This window comes from Dermacentor silvarum, chromosome 5 (assembly GCF_013339745.2).
Source record: "Dermacentor silvarum isolate Dsil-2018 chromosome 5, BIME_Dsil_1.4, whole genome shotgun sequence".
Lineage (NCBI taxonomy): Eukaryota > Metazoa > Arthropoda > Arachnida > Ixodida > Ixodidae > Dermacentor > Dermacentor silvarum.
This window is the reverse complement of record NC_051158.1, coordinates 77,875,510-77,891,444: the sequence shown is the minus strand read 5'-3', so window position 1 is coordinate 77,891,444 and position 15,935 is coordinate 77,875,510. Positions and strand designations below refer to the sequence as shown.

The window sequence follows — 15,935 nt, the reverse complement described above, 5'->3', positions numbered from 1 at the left end:
TTTTTTTTTCAGCAGAACTAGGCATCGGTGAAATCGTGGAAGTGCTAGGGTCATGTCGCGCGCAACTGCATGAATTTCGCTCTTGTGGAAGGCACCGTACAGCCATGAACCCAAAATTTCGGTTTCGTTTGTTACCCTTGAGAATGAGGTTGCAATCAAGGCACTAAAATCCAATCCAAAAAGTCAGTTACGCATATTTTTTTTACTGAGAATGTAAGCTTTGGAGATCTAATTGAGGCATTAACAAATTTTGTTTGAAAATTAGACGTTCGCGTGTTGTAACTTGTGCTCTAATAAAATTACTTTAGGGTTTGGCTTTACTGCGTTCCTGGAATGATACACAGGCTAATGGCGTCCGCGCATTATCATCGCTGCGTACTTCGCTATCGTGGTGGCTGTACCCGGCTCAGCTGAGCAATGTGACACGCTGCTTGCGCGTGTGAGAGAAAAAAAAAAAACGCAGAGTGGTTTGCGAGTTCGATGAGCGGCAGCCGCTGGTTCGTCAGCAAGTCCAAGGAGTCCCGCCGGGAGCGGGCTCGGACCTCGCACAACCACGGCGACGAACGCCGCGATGACTACGTCTCGTCTCACCATCGCCGCGGCTCCGAGCGCGCGTCGGAACGTTCGCGCGCGTCTCACCACGGCGCCGCCGCCAGCAGCCCCGACCGCAAGGACAACCCCCGGCCGTCAGCGGCCAAGAACTCCGAAGGCGGCGGCGGCCACGGTCAGCTCGTGTTTCGGCGCCAGGACCGCGTCAAAGTCAAGCAACGTACGCCCGATGGTTCACCTCGGCGCGACGAACACAAACCCCCTTCATCCGCGCCTTCGAGCAAGTCGCGCGGCCGAGGAGATTCCAAGAAACCATCAGGTGACTGGCTCGCATATGTGGGTCCTGCGTTCGCGAAGTCGCAAGAGGCGGTGGTCGTTAAACTTTTGTTTCCTTTATTTATCGAGCCACCGCGTGACGTGTTCGTTGCAGCGGGCTACTTTTGTGGTTTGGCACCTCTTCGATGTCGACGAGACATCGGGAAAGCGCGAACTAGCGTTGCTCATCATGTGCGCGTTTCCTTGCCAGAATGTTCGGACGTTTGTCGCAGAAGCCCCGGACGAAGGGGACCCAAAAGCGACGACGCGACCGTTAGTTTGGCTTCCCTGTCGCGTCACGATGTTTTGCGGTTCGCCCTCTGAACTGCCTGTATCGCGCTATCTTTAACTGACGCTTGTCTCTGCGGTTCTCCGGCGATAGCCGCGAATACTGGTCTGCTGCTTGGGTGCCCCTGAAAAAAAAACGCTATGGCGCTTCGGCGCTCTCTATTTCTTTAGCAAGCAGCAAAGCGGAGCTGGACGGCCTTGATTGTTCGCCGTTGTTGTAAACACACGGCATGCGGTTGCCGTGGGATTGGCGCAGCGTCGGTTTGAAAGACCGTTAGCGTTTGTTGTTTCCGATGACCGACCGACCGACTGCCCGCCCCCACGTGGGCGCGTATTGGCACGCATGAGTAGTACTACCAACGACAGTGAAAAAAGCCACCGAACCGAAGCGCAATACAGCGTCTTCGCGCGTACCGTGCCCTAATACCTTCTTTGGCCGTCTCGCAAGATTGGAGGGCAAAGGGGCGTCCGTTGCTTCGCGAGTCGTTGGGAAACTGCGAATGAGCTTGGCGCGCGAAGCCTGTACAAAACTGTTTCCTGCAAGTGAAGGCCTGCGATAAAGCTTAACTAAGCTCTGGAGAGCGTGTTTCGGAAAGCGCGAGTCTGACAAAAAAAAAAAAAAAAAATACGGTGACGCTTACGTTTAACTACGCTCAGCGCAATCGGATTTGGCGCGCAGTCTCTGTACGTAAACGCGTACACTTTTGCAACTACTTCGGTATTGAAACGCGAGTTTGGCGACGCCAGACCCCAGACATACTCAAAATAAAAACAAAAATGCGACATGTTTTACGTTTGGTGCAACCTGCCGTCGTTGCGCCAATGTCGAACATAGTTGCATTAGCACCTGTGTTGTTGCTTTTAAAATGTCAGTGCGTCGGCTTTTTCACCTGGCTGCATTCTCTTAGCTAGAGAGATCTTGCGACATATGGCTGTTTGTTCACACTTAGTCTGGCTGTTTTCATTCAACTAACGCACACATTAGTTTCCATGGCTGTTGTGATACTGCAACATCTCCCTAGTAAGACAGCCTGTATCGGCAATGTGATTTGAGCATCCGCAGCGCCTTTCAGCGGAGTGAGTGATGCACTCATTGTCGCTCTTGACAAAGCACACACTGGGTTAACCTTAGCTGGGAGCTGACTCGATGCGTGGCATAAACAGAAGCCAGCCGGCAGCATGCATCGTCCGTTTCGTGCGAGGTGGCTGCGAGGTAATTTACCGTGCCTTTCTTTTTTGTGCGTTTCTGAGTTTTTTACTTGCTTAGCTATTGCAGCAGCTGCACCGGCATTTCAGGCAACTGAGTTCTTTTTTGATTGGTTTTAGTACAGAACTCGATGGTTCGACGATACTTCGTCTAGTCGGGAGGAGGCATAATGAAAAGAACAGAGAAACGCCGACCAAAAGTTAAAGTGTTCTGATATCTTTTGAGGCTTCATGCCTCCCAGTGGGAGATCAAATAAAAAAAAGGTTGGCTAGGAGGAAGAATTGCTAGTAGTTCAATTATAGCTGCCACTATAGGTAATAAGAAAGGCTTTTGTTGAAACTGTTTCAATTGCAGCAATGGAAAGGAGCAGGTGCACCTTTTTTGAAGTGAAACCTGAGTGCGTAAGTCTGGTTGTGTCAACAATATAAGTAGAAGTCGTGACGCCTGCATGGGCTAGCATTTTTGATCCAGCAGAATCTGTTGTTACGTGATCCTGCTGTTCCCCGTAGCACGTAAGACTAGCAAACAAGTTTGCACTGCTGTGTTAATAAACTTCTGAGTTATAAAAGCTATGCTGTGTTATTAAACTTCTCAGTTATGAAAGCTATGCCTTGACAGTTGGAATCGTGTCAGTGGCTTTCGCAGCTGAATAAAACAATGAATATTTATGCTGTTAAACCTACACACACTGCACTCAAAGCTTGCCACACAGATGCAGACTTTTGCTTTGTGCGAATATAATTTATACAGAACTCGGCAACATGCAATTTTAAAGTTGTCCAGGGAAGTTGCAAGTCATCTATCGGAAAGTGCTCATGATACTCCAATGTGAATGCCTGATTTGCATTCAAGACCATTAAGTGTTCTAGATTTCTTACAGTGAAATAAAAGTACTACGTGATACTGTATTGAATAGGTGTACTTTGTATGCATCAGCAAGTGATGCTCCAACTTGTGCTTCTCCTACAATCATTCTCTTGAATGTTAGTTGTTCCCTTTCATCTCGGTACCCCTTGTACATTGTGGTAATAGGGGCTATTCAGGACTTACACTTGAGTGCTTAGAATAGACAGCTCAGGGTAGAAATGAGGTGGAAAGGAGCAGGAATTATTAATCCACCAATGTCCATTTATTCCTGGTGTGTTCTTTATGTCCTCAACCTTAATTTAATTTGGGAGAAAGAGGCCGGTCACCGGTAGAGAAAATCTGAGGCAGTGTCTGGTTGTCATTGGTTAAACTGGATAAGTCAGTAAGCCTATTTTACTGCCCTACCACTGGGTCTTGGTGGTCGGGCTTTAATGAAGTAAATGGCAGCTGTGGTTCGAGTTGCTTCGTTTGGCAAGTGGTGCTTTACTTTTTGCGAGCTTGCCTGCTCGAGATTTTCTTTCGTGCTGTTTGATCGGTTTAGGGAAGTGCCACTGAAACACTGCTTGCTACGAGATGTGTGCGTCTTAGCAGTTTGCACTGTTGGGCGAGTCTATTCCATCTATTCGGATAACAGGCATCTATCTACTAGCACCTGTTCGGTGTCCTTTGTCGTCAATGTTATTTTTGCACTTGTTCGCGTCGTCCAAAGATGTTAGTGTCACCAAGGCAGTGTTGATTTAGTACATTCCTGTGCTGGAAACTACGCAATCAGCTGTGAAGGGGGCAGTGGTCAAAAACTTTCTCGGCCTCAGTTATCTATGTGGCCGGAGATAATCTGTTCAGGAAGTACGTGCCCTCATTTTCCTACCTGCAGTACTTGGTGTAAACATTTTCTTTTTTTGCTTATGACTTGTTTTGCCACACTACTGTGGGTTAGTCATTGCTGGGGTCCTCAGTGAGCATTTGACTATCTGTGCTAACCTTGCCCTCTTTTCCTTTTGCTTTGCATATGACAGACTCGAGGTGCAAATAGGGATAACTATTTGTACCTCGAGTATAAAACGGCACGAATAAGTGCAATGTAACCATAGAAATGATAGTAATAATTATGCATAACTGCTGATAATAAAAAGTATGCTGTTGCACAGCTGAGGTTCAGTTATTTTATTTTATATTGTAGGCTGGTTTAAGGCAAACTTGGTTTCAAAAGAATGCATACCATGTAGTTGCTGATTGATTTTTTGAATAACCTCATTTTTCGAAACCATTGATTATTCGTACCAACCTGCAGCAACAACTAATATGTGATGGCAACGGAAATTTCACCCACTGTTGTGTTAATATTTTGTGAACAATCTTCATAAACACTTCTGCTTGTAATACAGATCATTCTTGCTGCGATTATGGAGCAGAATGCCTGTTTGCAGCATCCCTACAGAACAGTCAAGAAATCATTAATAAACAATGAGCAATCAATTTTAGTATTTCACTACACGATAAAAGTAGGGTAATCCTTAATCTGGAACCAAAGGCAGGCCCCATCTCATGATAGGTCGTATATCACGAGCACACCCCTATTCACCCAGCATACTTTCGAAGCCATGAGCTGCTTTTTGGTTTTAATATAGTCTCAGAGTTTTTAGCAGATGTAAACACTGTACAAATCATCTGGCCAGGACAGCTCTTGAGGCGCTAGTGCTATTGCATGTTTTATTATATCATCTCTTCGTAACGGAACTTTTACAAGCGGAGCTTGTCGATGTCTGTACGCGGAAGCTATCATCATTAGCAATGGCTCGAGTGTTGTCGTCTTCTATAGCTGGCACGTTTGCACCCCTCGGCGCAAACGCGCTCGTGCCATTGCTCCTGTGTTCGTTGTCATCTTCTTCCACAGCTGGCTCTGTTGCCGCTCATCATTCTAGTGTAGGAATTTCACTTCTCTTCTGTCATCGTAATGGGGAGGCCACTTTGGGGGTATGAGCCATTCATTGCCTTACATGACGGACAGATCTAATTTTGAAGCAATTTAATTTTGAAGAATCGCAAGCGGCAATGGGGGCAGGCGGATGCTGCTAACCACGCCGCCGAGCAAACTTGAGACTTCAAACGCAGGCGTTAGTGGTTCGGCAACGTGTCCCTCATCAGTGTGATCCGCTCCAACAAACAAAGACACAAGTATGAATGAATGAAGAGATTCTAAGGCAGGATGAAGAACAAAGGCGCATTCCAGTAAACATAAAATTGATGGCAAAGGGGACGGTTAGGTATACAAAGGGATAAGCTTCGCTTATCATCCATCTTCATGGAGTGGAAGGGCCGACGATTTCTTCCGCGCATAGCTCACATCATCAGCCATTGTCATTATTTTAATGCTCATATATTTTACTTAATTTACAGCAACTTGCTTTTGGCCTATATACGACCACATTACATCTACCATTTGAAACTCTTTGTCCACTGCATTCACAATACATTGAGGATCCATCACCATATGTCATGGTGCTCTTTGGCCATATCCAGCCCTTGTCTCAGTAAAAGCCACATATTATTATCATAATAGGTCACAAAATGCAAATGAAAACATCACCAAACAAAGCATGCAACAGGTTACTAATGCAAAAACTAGACTGTCATAGATTGCCAGTTACAGTGGACTCTCGATAGACGAAACTCGCTTAAATGTAAATGCAGAATAAATAGAACAGTGGTATGAACGAGGTTGGCCATCCATGGGCACAATGTTAGCAAACTTGGGTTAAACGGAACCCGACTTTCGGGGAACTCTGATTAAATAGAACTACCAGCTACTTGATCAGCTTACGGAACAGGAAAAATCAGACAAACATGTCAAATGTGATGCTATAAATAATGAAAATACAATCCATCGGGCAGTTGTGGGAAGTCAATGCAAGTTAAGAATGTCAGTATGGCAGTGGTGTTTCCCACTGTCCTTGTGTTGTTTTGGCACTATGAATCCCAGTTGAAATTACAATGACCTACCAACGCGCCCAAACTTCTTCCCTGCTGAAGTGGTGTTTCCGCCATGAGGTCATGAGGACTTTACTATGCAAGTAATGATCCCTGATGAGGAAGAGAGTACTATGGAGTAGGTAGGATCTTCGTCCACACAGCCAGGAATAAGAAGGCTCAGATGGTGCCTTTGTTTGTTACCTGCTCTGTGGAGACGGTTGAAAATATTATTGGTAAAGTTGGTGGAGAAGACCATGATTATACTGACAAAGACAGATATTAATGATCCGGTATGCGTTACTGCACCGTTATCTTGAACACGTCAACAGCGCCAAATTATTGGGAATTCTTACTTGCATGAATACTAGCCTTGCACACAAAAAGGTTCAATATTAGAATGAGAATGCAGTAAAGTCTCTTCTTTAACCACAGTAAACACTTGGACACTTTGTAAATAAAATTATTCTTGCTGGTTTTTGCGTGCTTCGCTTAAATGAAACTTCAAGTAAACGGAACACATTATCCTGCCTCTTCGTGTTCCGTTTAAGCTACTGTCTAATTTCCGCTCAAGAGTCTAGTGTATATTGAATGTTTCAGCCATCATTGAAACTAATGCTGAATGGTTTGGTTTTGTATGCCTGCATCTATTATAAAATATAGTGTTCATCTGTATCAACAGAAATATTGGCGCTGTGTGGATCTTGGAAAGTGACACCAAAGCCTTTCCCTGTTACTTGCCGTAGTCGTATATCATAGACAATTCATAGTAAGAACACCTCCCTAACAAAGAAAAATTGCCACTAATATTCCAATTTTACCATCAGAAGGCTAACTTGGCATGTGTGAAGTTTGATATGTCTCTTTGTTCAAATAAAGAGCTCTCACGATGCAGTTACAGTGTGAAAAGATGTTTTGTTGCATAAAATCAATAAAAGTTGGATAGTAGATTTTTCTTTTGCCTTAATGGGCTAAGGACAGCGCACCTGCAATAAAGCTGCTTGTTTCGCAATAGCCTTTTGTGTTTGTGCAAGACGTAACTATGTACAGTCGAGTACAAAAACCTGGACATCGCAGAAAAAAAAATTAATTTTTTTCATAGCAGCCTAGGCATGAAGGTTGTATTCAAGTAGTATAGCCTACGTTTGTATGCCCGTTCGACAGAGGTTATGCATTAAGACAATTCCATGTTGTAAGATATCAACATTTTTTGCCGATTGTGTGATTTCTTGACTTTCGACTTTACATGCCATGCATTTTTGCAATAAGGGAGTTAGAAAAATGTACATGTGTGCACTGAAACTCGCTTAGTGTACATTGACATATTCTTCAAAAATGGAGTATACCTATCTTCATGCAAAATTAACATGTGGCTTTCCATATCAAACTTGTCCGCGTCTCTTGATAGAATATTACCATGTCTCTGATAGAATATTACCATGTTGTTGCGGTTTTTGTTACCCATCCTTGTAAATATACTGACTCGTTTTCCATCGCCATGTGCCCCAGGGGATGACGACCTGTGGGGTGCCCTGGGTCATGTGTACAGCGAGGTCCCTGCGTGGGCCCTGCGGGAGGCTCGCGAGCGCCTGACCCCGGCCTGGGTGGCCAAGCACCAGAGCTACCTGCGCCGTGTGCTCGAGGAGGCCCTGAAGCGTACTCGGCTGCCCCACGATGCCCGCAACGAGCTGGCCGCCTGCTTGTCTGCCTACGGCACCTTGCTCGGCGAGAGGGCCAAGGAGTGAGTTGACCTTGACACGTCTGTGTGTAACCATTGAAAATTGGATACAGGCGGGGTTCATGTCGCACTGCCCTAATCATTAACAGCTAAAATGACGCGGCGTTAGGCTGGCTAGTGATCTTCAGAATTGAACATGTTGGGTGTGGTAGAGACATCACAACGAAGACAGAACAATAGAACACTTCATTGTTGTCCATCATCTTGTTTGCGTGACCAGTCTCTTCTGTGCCCAACATGTTCATTAATAGCTATCTTGACTCTTAATTCTTTTATTTTAACAACTGGGTGATTGTTTCATTTATTTATTACTTATTTATTGTAATTAAGCTACCTTACAAGTCCCACATAGGGCAATGGTTAAGGGTGGGGCACAGCTGTGCAAGAAGTATGTGATATTTTCTTGTGTGAAAACGGGTTCAGAACTATTTACTCGTACAAAATAAAAGAAGCCACATTGGCAAAACAGTAGCCACGATGGCACATCAGAACTTTTACATAATTTTTGTTGGTGCAAGCTGACCAAATGCCTTAGTGTACAATACTTTGGGCAAGAGCATGAACAACAGGGCTAATAAGGGTCCAGAATCAGGGTTTCGGATGTGCAGCTTTAGCTGAATGATGTGAACAATGTGAATCTGTAGGTGAGTAGATGCCAGTGTAGGGTTCATCAAGGTTGAATGTCAGTGACCTGATGCAATATGCAGTAGGGATTGCATAAAGTTGGTGGAGCTTAACTGAGAGAAGCTCTTTGAGTCAACTAGAGGAGCGCTTGGGAGTTGGCAGAGTAGCAGATGTCGCTGTGGGTGTGGTTGTATGTATAGGTGGCAGTATTTCAAGATATCGAACAGTTAAGCATTAGCAAGAGACACCAGTAGAGGGAGGGATAAGTAATTCAATGTTTGCGGTTACACACTGTTGGGGAAAAGAAGTAGCACTGTCAATTGCTTGTTCCATCTACTCTGCACATGTCTCATGCATTAAAAAGTTCTGCAAGGAAGAAATATATGTTTTGTAATACGTGCCAGGATGACATTACTGTTTCTTGTGCAGTGCTCGTTGTTCTAACAGCTTGATGCAGTTGAATACAAAGGAAAGCAAGAACAGGGTCCAGCATTGTTGACATTAAAAGAAATGTTCGTGAATGTCTAGGTATGTTCTTGGTAATCTATTCAGCAACTAGAGATGTAAGTGCCCGTTCACAGCATTCCAGCATTCCTCACATGAAGAAAGGTAACGCATTCTTTAAATTTAATAAATGAAAGGTAACATATATTGTATTAAAACACATTTCTTGTATACTTCACCAAATCTTAGTGAATTCTGGCTTTAGTTGTAGTAATTTTTCATGTTCATAAGTTTGGTAGGAGGTCTGCATGTGAGATTGCTAAAGTATGCGATCGCAAGGTAGTACTGTGGCCTGCAGAAAATTGGGAGTGAGTGTTGTTGGCATTTTGCCCGCATGCAGGTTTGTGGACTGGCTACTGAACTTTTATGACGCAAGCATTCCGGATGAGTCCCGTATCTGCCTGCTGAAGGCACTGTTGGAGGTGAGGCTGCAGTTATATTTCAGTGAAGGCGTGGTTACTCTCTTGTTTCTATATTCCAGCTGCGCTTGCTTCTGTGTTGTTTTCTAGAGTCAATACAATGTAAATAGTTATGCAGATCCAGTGCACATGTTTGAAATCTCTATAAAACTAAATGCAATGCGTTCAACTGTCTTTATTTTCACCCTATGTGCGGCGTAATCTAATGTGATGTTTATGCACCGCACAGATCACAACTTGCAATGTTTGTGTTAATGCACTGCACTGCTCGCGAGCTGTGCCGAAATGCATGAAAATCACGCGGGTGCGCAGTGTCAGGACGCCTACCCAGTGATGTCACGAGTACGAATGTGATGTGTGAGGCTTCTAAAGAGGTGCATGCACTGAGAAATGAGATGTGAAAGAAAGTGATTAGGTTGACTATTATTTGCCTGTTTCATTCCTGCCGTCTCCTGCCTAATAGAAACCGATGTGTGCACACATGCTCCATTCAGCAAGGCAGCAGCCGCCACTATCAGCCAGCAAGGGAGTGTTTGCAAAGAATGCTTCGGTCTTAAAAAAAAAGCTTACCATATTTTGCGGTCTATAAGTCGCACCCCCCTCAAAATGGCAGTTTTCCTAAAAAAATTGTCACACCAGTGTATAAGGCACACCTGTTACTTCGGTAAGGGATTTAAAAAAAAAATTGCAGTGACGTTTCACTTTGTGAATGCGGGTAACCCGCAAGCATATGGGTACTATTCCTATATAATTGCGATAGGAATGATATGACTCTCCAGGCGCATTTCTGCTCTCATGGTTTCCGCGATGTTCCGTATTAAGTCCGAGGGCGATAACATCGTTCCTGCGTGCCGTATGCTGTATGTGCGAGTGAAAGCGTGTGACGGTGAGCCGAATCGCGCACTAGGGAGCAAAGCGGGAAGGCAGTGCAGGATGAAGGGGGGGGGGGGTGGCTTGTAATCTGGTAGCAACTGCATAGTTTGCGCAGTTGTGCGCACCGTATCTTGAACGCAACCTGCAGGTGCGACGACTTCTGGGTCGGTCGACTCGCGGTCGGCTTGCCGCCGCTTGCGTTGCTGCTCCATGGCGTTTTACTGCTCACAGCGTGGCGTTTCGCGCAAATTTTTTCCTCGCAGGTGCACCATGAAATTTCTATTATGAAAATAACAGAATTGAAAAATAGATTTTTGGGGGATTTTTTTCATCTGCAAGACCCGTTGCCCCTATTACAGGGCGAGAAGGGGTCTTTATGCCTAAAAAAAAAGTTTTGTAAAATTGCATTTTTTTTTTTTGCAATCTGCATCTATTATTCTCTTTATCTGCCAGGTTTTATGTTTCGAATGTCAATATTTCAGTCATAATGTAATAATTTTAAAACTATAGGGCACGTGATTTGTTTTTCATAATTTTCTCAAAATACAAATTTGGCACACCCAGCAAACCTTTTACTATGATACGGCAGAACTTATCACAGATAGAAGAAAAATGCTTTTTGCAGCATGCAGCTGCACATTTGGAGCTCACAGTGTAGAGAGCAGATTTTAAAAAATGTTTGTTTTGAAGATTTTAAAATTTGTCTTTTGTGTGACCACTGCATGGAGAAGTTCAAAACACTGGAGTTCAGTGTGCTATAAAATGGGAAATAATCACCCAATCATAGAAGTGCTTCCATCCTTGTGTGTCTTATGCTTTCTAGTATTGATCCATGTTCCATTTGTATATTTTTGTGCAGTGGTTATTTGTCTATTGTTCTAAAAACAAAAGGCAGTTTCTTTTTTAATTATCTCATGCAATAATGAACTTGCAGAAAGAAGTATTTGCATTTTTAGAATTAGAAGAACGAAATTAAACAAGCATATCAACTTTTATAAACCTTTGTTCGAAAATAAAAAATATATCTTCAGTACCCTGTCCCCCCTTAATGGCTTTCTCTTTTTGTACAGAAAAACCTGCAATGATGTTGATTGTCGTGCGTTCATAAATGTGTGGGTTCGTTTTCAGAACTCTCCTTATAGCACAAACAAAGACACTTAGAAGATTGCATTTTCCTAGAAAGGACGTACAACCTCCATAAAAATGTTGCATTATGCTTTTCAAGGCAGTTGGCATTAATAATTCGGGATGCCAGCAAACATGGATAATCTCGGTAAAGGTTCTAGCACTTATGTATCCTGTCCTCATCTATATAAAGCAAACGCCTGCATTGTTTTGAAAATTTCTGAAGGATGTATTACTGCAATGTAAAATACAAGCATCATTGCACATTGACACACAGAACACGGTACTGCAAGACTTGACCATGCGAGACAACTATGGCAGTAGCTGCTGAGAACATACATCTCCTCCTCTGATGGGGACAATTTATGCATGGCTAGGATGTGTCATCAGCGTTGATATGGTAGACTTCAGTGAAGTCACCTCCCATGTAGTGTGTGGTTTCCTTTCCTTTCGACCTCATATTTTGTGCCGCACTCATCGAAATGAGCGCTGTTAATAAGATAGTGAAACTTCGCACCTCATGGACATCAAGCCGTCTGCTAGTGCTTCCATCACCTTTTAGACTTGTCACTTATTGCGTTAAGTGAAGGTCCTGGACCTCGAGACCCTAGCGGGCGACTCGTCAAACTTTTTCTAGTGCATGCGTGTGCCTATTGGTACAGCGGTCTACCGAGTGAGAATGAGTACCATTTCATTGAAACACTGTACTCGCTGCGCTGTTGTAGTCATTCGGTATGTTTTAGTGCAGCGAGGCACCTACTAAGTGTATGCTGTCATTGTGCTAGGCCACTTGCTGTACGTGTGCGTGCTTGTTGGCAGACTGCAACCGCTTCTTGCGGGAGCGTCGTGCAGTGAGCTGGTCTTCGAGCTTGCCCCATTCCCGGCCGTGCACGAATTTGTTGCGCATCTTGTTGACCCAAAGCAGCGACCATTGGCAACTTTCATTTCTGCAAGTGATGTGCACTTTGACCGGCCCTTCTCAATGAGGTGGTATATAGAAAAGTGGCGCATTTGGGTTATCGCCTGTTAAAAGCATACAGTATGCTTCCATTGGTGCTACGCTGTACACAAGACGCACTGCTGAGCAGTGTGAAGATGCTCATCGTGATAGGGTTGGTGGTAATTTGATGCACAGTGGGCACATTTTTTTTTTTTTGTGTGTGTTAAGTGTGTGCTTAGATGTTTTCTTGTTTTTCTCTCTGTTTAATGCAAAAGGGTTTCACAAACTCGCACGGTTTTCATTTTTGAATTGCAGGTGCTGAAGGGGAATCCCCAAGTTGCTGCTGAAGTTTTGCAGGTGAGAAGGCTCTCCTTTTAATTTCATTGTTTCTGTCTTGGCTCTCAGGTCTCATAAAGTGTAAAACTAAGACGCTGTACTACTGATAAATTGTGAAGGAATGTTTGCTAGAAAGCGTTATGAAGGCAAGATGTCACTGAAGTTTAGAATGACTGAAAATTTTGCTGAAGCTGTTGCATGCACACATGTTGCTTGCTGAATTTTGAGCATTTTGTATTGGAGAGTGCTTTCAAGTGAGCATTTGACTGAAATTTAAATTCTTAACCTCACGAAAGGCCGAACATCGTTCCACTTGAAGAAAGAATTAAAGCAACTAGTTCGCCTTTAGTTGCCAACGTATTTACTCGCGTAATGCTTGCACCCCCCCTTATTTGGCACCTAAAATGAATTTTTTTGTAATTACGGGAGGAAAACGTTTCCTGCACAATTATCGCACTCTCCAATTTCTCATCAGTTTTCCATACAGAAAAGTGGGAGCATTATGCGATAACCATGGTAAGTTTGCAAAAAGAAAAGGAAATGTGTTTTAGTAAGAAAATAGTGATTATAGTAATTAATTCTTTGTAATTGGTTTCTGGAACTATCCACAAGTGGTTCCAGTGTTAAAAAAAAAGCTACTATTGGCTTTTCGTTAACTTTCCCACGCTTAAATCAGAGTTTGGCGATGTCAAATTAAGGATATGAAAAATGTGACATTGAGCTATGTGCGGTTAGAACCAAAGAACTGTAATCTGGTGCTGCCAGTAAATGACACCACTTTTATTTATATTTTTTTTAAGGCGGGAAGCCTTATATGTTTCATCGTTCAGTCGACCTTCAAAGTCCTTGAGCGAAAACGCATAGACTACACGAAAGGTACAAAAAGGAGTCAAACCCTCGACCTTTGATGGAAGTCAAACCCCCACGGCCTTTGGTGTTAATTAGTTTGGCGATGTTGTAGTTCTTTAAGGTATAGTTAATTAAGGCACTCGAACCCACCACCTTTGGCGGGGGAAAACCAGTAATAAGAAGTAACAACGCATTCGAATCGGAATGCCTAGTAATTTAATGAATGTCTCGTGAGCGTGCAGGCTTTTGCCTTCATCCTCTTTGGCGTATGCTAAAGTGACTGCCAATTTTCTTCTTTTTTCGCACGCAGATGGTGATGGGTCGTGCCCAGTCTATGCTCGAGTCGGCCGAGGACTGTGAGCTGCTGCTGTCGGCATGCGCGCTGTCCCTGTGGGCCGCGGAACAGGACCCCGAGGCCTTCGCTGCGTCTTATTTCCACGATGCCGTTGACATCCTTGTCGGGTGGCACATTGACGCCCCGTCGGAATCCCTGGCCCGGCGCACGGGCGAGGCTCTCGAGCAGCTTGGTCCCTTCTGGGCCGCCGACCCAAACTTCTGTGCCACTCTGCTCGGGCAGTTTGTCGAGGACCTGGAGGCCTATGCCGAGGATCTTGCGAACGTGAGCGAAGCACATTTGTTGCTGGAACTGCTTGCATGGGTTCATACGTCTAGCTGCTGCTGAATTTCTTTACCATTTCTTGTTTTTATGTTTTTTCTGGCTTTCTGAGAAAAAGTAAGCATAGCCTGCTTGCTGCCCGCAGAGCCTAACCCACAACGTCTGCATAACACAAGCAGGGCTCACATCAGGTGGAAATTGTGGCTTCAGTTCCCGCCGGTAGCGAATTCTTTCCGTTTCCCTTTTATTTTATTGAATATAATTTATGGTTATTACTGATTTAGACTTCCTCTTCAATTATTTGAACAGTACAATGAAAAAGTGCTCTGTAAGTATTTTCCTAATGCTTTTGCTTGCCTTATTATCTATTTGACTTCACGTGGTCGATAATTCGCTCTCCATGTTTCTTTTGCCAATTTGAGAATTGGAAAATTTTCGTTAATCAATATGATACTCGAAGCCTGCATTCTTAAAATGCTATCAGCCTTGAATAGTCTTTGGAACATCATTTCACGAAATGAGTGCTGGAAATGTTTTCTTTTTAAAAGTATTTTGTGGTCCCAAGTAGGTGCTTAATCAAACGAGCTTTGACTGAGCAAACCATTGTGCCTTTGTTTGCAGTACGGTGCCGATTATATTGAAAAGGGAATGTTGTTAGGCGGCTTGATGCCAGACCAGTTTTCAGTAGTTTATCACTAAACGTTTTTCTCGTGTAATGATTTCCCGTTTGTGCAATTGCATGCCTCGTGCATTTATGCGTGCTGTCATGGCTTGTGTTGCTTTTTTCTTATCTTTGTGAAATGTTAACTTTCTGCCATGCTTACGGTAGCTTTCAGCTCACCCTATGCGTGAATTCATGGCACACAGTCTGTTGGAATTTGTAAAGGTGTCAACATGGTAGCATCGCTTGGACACCAGTGTTATGTTTCAATTCTTGCTCAGGTGCAACATTCTTGCAACATTATTAAAAGCTCAGGTGCAGCATTGACAGTATGTGTCATCGTACACGCCCAACGTCAGTGAAGTTGCTCAGGGTTTACAAGCAAGCTGAATGTTTGTAAACAACCGAGCATAGTGTAGGCAAAAAGAACAGACAATTATGTTGACACTTACTCTTATACTTAAATGTTTGTGGTTTTTAACTACAACCTTTGCCAACTGTTTTGAAAACTTAGCTGTGTCTGGTAAATCATGTCCTCTGGAAAAAAAATGCATGCCAGGAGAGTAGATCTTTATTTTATTTTATTTTATTTTTTTGCATGTGCCAAATGAAACACCACCGCTGCCATTATCTACGTGACGTTACGCTTTGTGCTAGCTGGAGAGGAAAGAGAAGGGCATTTGCGTTGTGCTCATTCTGTTTTCTTTCCCTTAAATACGGGGATGCCTATTTGCATGCAACCAATGCACCATTCTCTGCATGCTGTACTGTGCACATGACCCCTTGCAATGCCTCTTGTGTTATCTAGCGCAAGATCAGGACGACGCACCGACAGACCCGCCCTGCCTATCTGTGCGTGAGTGCATGATTCCCCCCAGTCCTTTCCTTCCTCTTTCCAAGTGGTGTGCGTGTGTGGAGTTTATGCACTTAACTTGCTTCTGGTGAAGGGACCCCGAATGCCAAGCTTGTGGCTTACGGCACGCCATGCACCTTGCTCTCGCTACCATCTCATGTTTAGTACGGTGCACTGTTAAAGGAACGGGCATGTGGTAGTCTG

General features: G+C 43.9%; 1 protein-coding gene across 1 annotated transcript in view; it reads left to right on the top strand.

Moving 5' to 3' along the window:
* Positions 1-342: 342 nt before the first annotated feature.
* Positions 343-15,935, top strand: part of LOC119453509 (serine/threonine-protein kinase SMG1-like) — a 143,147-nt gene continuing 127,554 nt past the window's right edge. The window contains 6 exon segments of the mRNA XM_049668204.1: positions 343-868; positions 7,703-7,934; positions 9,400-9,481; positions 12,732-12,773; positions 13,912-14,220; positions 15,687-15,734. Of these exon segments, the coding sequence (XP_049524161.1) occupies positions 481-868; positions 7,703-7,934; positions 9,400-9,481; positions 12,732-12,773; positions 13,912-14,220; positions 15,687-15,734 (1,101 nt within the window). The 5' untranslated portion in view covers positions 343-480.